At 35.8% G+C, this 6,486-nt stretch overlaps 1 protein-coding gene across 1 annotated transcript; it reads left to right on the top strand.

Moving 5' to 3' along the window:
* Positions 1-1,808: 1,808 nt before the first annotated feature.
* LOC105297473 (caspase recruitment domain-containing protein 18-like) lies at positions 1,809-4,481 on the top strand. Its single transcript, XM_011368160.1, is given in 2 exon segments — positions 1,809-1,818; positions 4,291-4,481. Coding segments are annotated over 2 exon segments (201 nt in total).
* The last annotated feature ends 2,005 nt before the right edge of the window (positions 4,482-6,486 follow it).

Below are 6,486 nucleotides of genomic sequence, written 5' to 3'. Positions count from 1 at the left end.
GTTCTCATTAAGATATATTCATTAGATCTATTCTAATATAAGAATATATAGAGGAATTATAGATGAAAGATTGGATTTCTTAAGTTATAAATGACACAAGTGGAGTTTGCCATTAGGGACCTTCTTCCTCCTATGTTACAGCTACTCTCTGCACTCACACCATTACCATCAACACAAATCTAAATTGTCAGTGGCAAACAAAATTCCAGAAATCGAACATGGGTCTGATTTAAATTTTCAATTCCTTACTTGCCATTTAAAACATTACTTATCAGTCAATCATTCGTTTATTTTATAACCATTATATCTTAATCAAAATTATATTCTGAATCCAAGACTCTATCCAGATAGAGTGGTGAATAGATCCAATTTTAGTTATTATAGGAGCCTCATCCTCTTCTTGGAGTCTTACCAGATTTATGTATTCTTGAGTGGTCTTTAGTAAAATGAGGAAAAAAATCCTATCTTTTCCATTCAAATGATATTTTCATTTATAAAGCCAGCAATGGACTCTCATATCTAATAGCTCTCTCCTGGGCTTCCAGAATACTTAGGATAAAGGGTGAGTTTGGGAATCTTGGTATCTAGAGTTTTGCTTCTTAGAGGTATGATTTGGCTGTTGATTGTGGTCAGGACACTACCTCAGGGAGGTACCACAAAGTAGCATGCTATTCTGGCTGACTGGGAAACTCAAACTCCTCTACCTCTTCTCCCAGTCCATGAGAAGAAAACTCCCTTATTTTGAGGACAGTTTTCTCTGTTTTCCATGGCAACATTCCCATTCTTTTTGTGCCTTGTCTTTCTCTTTCTCCAGATCCCGGTGTCTTTCTGGTCATTTCTAATTTCTGCCTTGCCAAAATTATTCCCTATGGCAATAGGAAATAGGGTCTACTACAAGCTTGATTGGAGAAATAGGAAGAGAAAGTAAAAAATATTTTAAGAAAACCATAAATTAAAATATACAAAATTTTGTACTACACATTGCAAAGACTAAGTGTTCTATTCCCAAGAAAATAAATGCAATGCTTTACCAAGAACACAGAAGACAAATATGTGGCCTGCAGATCAAATGTGAACCACAGGTAAGCTTTCTTTAATCTGCACAGTGTTATAAAACAATAGTAAATCAGCAGAATAAAAAATTTTAATGAGAGGTATAGTACAAACAAATGTAAATTAGAGTAAACTGCATCTTTGTTCTCTTGGGTAAAATCAGTTGGGTCTGAGGAGCCCTAGTCCTTCAAAGAAGACTAGCTTCATTAGGTGGGCACACCTTTCTCCACTCCAACCTGCCTCACTCATTTGGGACATTTCTTGGCTCGTGGTCACTTAAACAGTGGCAACTAGCCCAGATTCTAATATACTCAAATTATGTCAAACATATAAGTTATTAGCAAAAAATGTGATACCTCAAGTCTTCTGAGAACTTTTCTCTTTTAATCACTGAAACATTGATAAGTATTGAGGACTAATATCTGCATTTTATGTCTAGATTTTACTCGAGTTTTAGACAAATGTGTTGGTTAACCAGTTAGCCACGTGGAGTTTACTTCTGAGATATATAAATATGTGTTAAAAGAACAGTAAATTTCTCATTGCAGTCTTCTATGAACCCTCAATCTATAATTCAATGCCCCCAAAGATTTTGTCACCCATTTTTATTTTCTTCTTTTTGCATGTATTACTCTTGAAACAAAGTATTTTGTATGCATTTAATGAGTATTTGTGTCTCTTTCATTATAAAATAAATTCTATTAGGGCAGGGATTTTTGTCTGTTTTGGCCATTATTATATCCTCAGCATCTATAATGGTGTCTGGTATGTAGAATTGGTCCTTAGTAAATATTTATGTTGAATATTTGTGTTGAATTAATTATTAAGATGAAGAGGATTTGTTGTACGGAAACACACAATGATATTTATTGAGTGCTTTCTCTATGCCAGATACTATTTTAATAACTTGGTAAATATTCATTAAAGAGATAGAATAATACTACAATGCAAGATAACCATGGAACCCATTTGGCAGGTGGGGAAACAAAGGCATAGTTAAATTCCTTGCCTAAGATCAGCAATTAAAATGTTAGTTCGACCATTCTTGATTCAGAATCTGCATTCTCTGTCTCTACCATGCAGCATTCCTTAAAAGAAAGCCATCTGAAGAAGAAGAGCCTTAGATTAAAACAAAACAAAACAAAAGTTTCATTCTAAAAGAAAAACTGCTTCACAGGGACACAAACCATTCCTGTAGCTGGAGATGGCCCAGATTGGGTAAAGCGTAATGGAAAAGAGTCAAGATGTTTCAGTCCACCTTACACACATTAGGATGGGTACCATCGAAATGAACAACAACAACAACAAAAAAAAAAAACACAGAAAATAACAGTCATTGATGGAATGTGAAGAAATTGGAACCATTGTGCACTGTTGGTGGGAATGTAAAATCGTGCAGCAGCTATAGAAAACAGTGTAACCAGTTCCTCAAAAAATTAAAAGCAGAATTACCCTATAATCTGGCAATTCCACTTCAGGGTACATACATCCACAAAATTAAAACAGAGTCTTGAAGAGATATTTGTATATCCATGTTCACGCAGCATTTTTCACAGTAGCCGAAAGGTAGAACAATCCAAGTGCCCATTAATAAATGAATAAATAAACAAAATGGGTGTGTATGTGTACTTACAGCAATACCATTCAGCCTTAAAAAGGAAAAGAATTGTGACACATTCTACAACATGGACAGACCTTGAAGACATCATATTGAGTGAAATGTTAGTCACAAAGAGACAAATACTGTATGATTTCATTTTATAAACTAGCTAACATAGTCAATTCATAGAGACAGAAAGCAAAATGGTGGATGCAAGGGGCTGGTAGAAGAGGAAATGAGGAGTTATTATCTAATGGGTATAATTTCAGTTTCAGATGAAAAGGGTCTGGAGATGTATGGTGGTGATGTAAATATACATAATACCATTGAACTGGCCACTTAAAAATTGTTAAGATGGTAAATTTTGTGTTATGTGCATTTCACCACAATTGAAAAAAAAAGTCTTAGTATTTGATTTAGGCAGCAAACATCCTATACTGTGGTTTACCTTTCTTTTTAAACCTCAGTAAATTGAAGGTCATTTATTGCATTTATTTATTTACTTACTTACCTATCTACTTATTTTTTTATTTACTTGCTATTAACTTTATTGGGGGTACATTGTTTAATAAAATTATATAGGTTTTTAGTGTATAATGCAACAATAAATTATATGTATATTGCATCGTGTGTTCACTACCCAAAGTCAATTCTCCTTCTGTCACTATAGATTTGGCCCCCTTTATCTACCTCCTCCAGCCCTCCTTTTCTTTATTGCACATGTTTAACTCTGTATGTGCTTTCTAATTTCTTTTACACTCCCACTTCTCACTCCCCAAAGAATAGTGAAGCAAATATTTTATGGGAACAATTCCTTCTACAACCGAAGGTTCAATGTCTTGAAAACATCTTGGGAAATAGAAATAATTAAAAGCTTATTAGGAAGTAATAATTATAAACACACATAGGTAGCTGTAATTATTATTTTGCAATCTCTGCACATGCCCTACATAAAAAGACAGCCAATTTACTTGCTTTTTCAACTGCACATCAAAGGTGAGTGTGAGGAGCTATGGCTGCTGAGTCTTTTCCAGCCTAAGAGGAGAGATAGTTTGAGAAAGGGCTGTCTTTCTTATTAAGCTTGGTGAAGTTTAAGTGAACAGCCTTGAGGTAGAGGGGGAATGGGAGGAGAAAGGCAAGAGCTCAGCCATCCTATTACAGCATTTTTGGAATAAAAAGTAAAGGCCAGGAAGAATCTGGGACTCTATTGGTATCCTGCTATTATTTTGCTAGTCTTATCTGAATTTCAAGCCATGAATCACCCAAGGATGAGAATGGGAACAGGATGGATATTAGAAGCTGTTTCTCCCAAAGGAAACAGCTTGTCAAACCTCTTCAGAGTTTAAGAAAAATTGGAGTGTGTCATAGCAGAATGACCTTTGCTTTTCAGGAAAAAATCATGAAATCAAGTCTCCAAGTTCACTCAGTGACTATATGAGGATAATATTAGAATCAAAAAGAATTATATGGAGTAGATGTCTCAAGGTTCAAAGGTATTAGATCATTCCTCAAACTACTTAACCTCATGTAAAGAAAAGTTTGGTTGAGAAAGACCAAAATGATAGCTTCCTTGTTGATGAATTGAGAGGAAAATTGGGCTGTGTCCATTACTTAAGAAATCATTGTGCTTCCAACAGACAAAGTCTTGATTCAGAAGAGAAGGCTGTTTATCCATTCGGTGAGTGAAGGTACAATGAATGGCTTGCTGGATGACCTATTAGAGAACAGAGTGATTAGCCAGTAGATGAACAAAGTGACAGATTAAAATGACACAGTCATGGATAAGGCTCGAATCTTGATTGACCTTGTTATTAGGAATGGATGCTAGGCCTGCCAGAAATGTATTATGCATCTCCATGGAAAAGACCTCAAACACGCATGGAAATTGAGGTTGCTCTAAGGTAAGATCCAATAATTCAACCTAAAGTCCAAGTAGTCCCCGTATCTTGAGCCCAGTATCTGTTATCTTCATTTGTTTAGTCAGTTTAGAATAAGCTTCCTATCATTCAGCCTGAGACCCCATTCTAATACGTGAGGCCTTAGTGCATGTTCTCTTGTTTCTATGCCTGTGTGTTTTTTCTTAGTTCCCTCTGCTGATTATAGCTCATCTCCAGTCCTATGTAGGTAACAGTTCATTTGTTGGAGTTCATTCAAACAGTCTAGATGTCTTCAATCTGAATCCTTCGAGCACATGTACAATTCATTCCTCCTGGAGCCCTAGAAACCCATGTACGTATTGAAAAACAAGACATAAGCTCTTTTTCTACCTACCTCCCAGCTAGTCCCTCATCTTTCTATGAATGTTCTTTCCAGGATATACAGTGATGGTGGAATTGTCAGGGAGCAAACTGAGTAAAAAATTAAGTGTGCATGAATTAATTACATTTGCATCAAATTACACATTCTGGATTCTTTTTTTATAATCAATTCCTTTGCTTCTTACCTTGTGTAACATTGTTCACTTAAATGCGCTAGTCTGTGACTGCTCTCTAAGGGCTATCCTCTCAATCACCAGTCCTCTTAAGGACACAGATCTAGGTTCTAGTATCTGAACTGGTCCTTTCTTATTACCCTTTGCTCCTTCCACAGAGTGAAGATGGCTTTCTGGTAGACTACAAGTATTAGAAGACCAGCACTTCCCAAAGCCACTTCAGTGAGGCAAGTTGTTAATTATTGCGGGAGAAAAAGAGACTGCTTCTGTCAAAGCCAATCAATGTCTCCAGTGGTCATCTATTTTTAACAAATCTCTCATTCTGTTACAATGCTTATTTCTTATTCTCTCCCTCCCCATTCCAACCAATGATAATCCATCAATAACATCAAAGGCCATGGATGAATGTAATTTAATCAGATATGTCTCTCCTTCTCCCTTTGCTTTTTCTTCAGTTCCCTTGCAATCCTGTAACAGCCCACTTTGGTGCTTTCAATCCCTATGTTCTGCTATGTTGGGAAACAAATGAGGCTCTCAGTCAGAGTCTTAAATAGTATTGCCTCTTTGTAATGCACTCCTCTTTTTGCTAGTTTTTGAGAGCCAGATCTATAATAATTACCCGAGGTAATAAACAAACATTCCTTGCTGGGAGAACACTAGAGAAAATCCATGGTCAGATATTCCATTGCCAGAAACCAAGCTTCCTCAAAAAATGTTCATGAAAGTCCTGATAGTAAATATAGTCTTTCAAGTCCAAATGCGAAGGGTGGGACAAGATGTGGCTTGCTGCCTAAGGAATGATGGTTTGTGAAGTAACCATAGCATGATGGTACATCATGGCTCTGCAACCTTCAGAACAGGGAAATAGCCATTCATTTTGCCTAGGCTGTGTTTTCCTAGTGTATATAGTAATAAATAACAAAGTATTATCTTTGAGAAGTCTTAAAAGTGTTTATAATTTGCCATTTCATGCTAATTTCTAAAATTTTTAGCATAGGTTGTAGCAAGGGCTTGGGTGCCAGGAACTAAAACCAAAATATTTACTGGATTTTTCAGGTTTGGGCATTTTTGATGAGCTTTTCATAAAGTTAAAATAAAACTTAATGTGGTTCTTTTCCTATTGAATTTGTCAATCATAAGTTGTGAAAAAATCATTGTGGAGTGATACTAAATACAGTAAGTAACAGTTTTTAATGCTTTTCTCCATTGAAGAGGTATATGCCACTGACAGAGTTTGTATTTATCTATAAGATACAGGAGATTGGGATCAGGACTCCATTTCCATATGTAAACAGTTTCTTTGAAAAAACACAATGTCTTAGAAAAACCACATTTTGAGGATGATCTAGCAGTGTGCTCAGTAATCAAGAGCACAAGTATAAAGTCAAGACAGGTCTGTTAT

The sequence above is a fragment of the Pteropus vampyrus genome, unplaced genomic scaffold, assembly GCF_000151845.1.
Source record: "Pteropus vampyrus isolate Shadow unplaced genomic scaffold, Pvam_2.0 Scaffold139, whole genome shotgun sequence".
In the NCBI taxonomy this organism is placed as follows: domain Eukaryota; kingdom Metazoa; phylum Chordata; class Mammalia; order Chiroptera; family Pteropodidae; genus Pteropus; species Pteropus vampyrus.
Note: the sequence above shows the minus strand (reverse complement) of the source record. Positions and strands in the feature narration are given on the sequence as shown.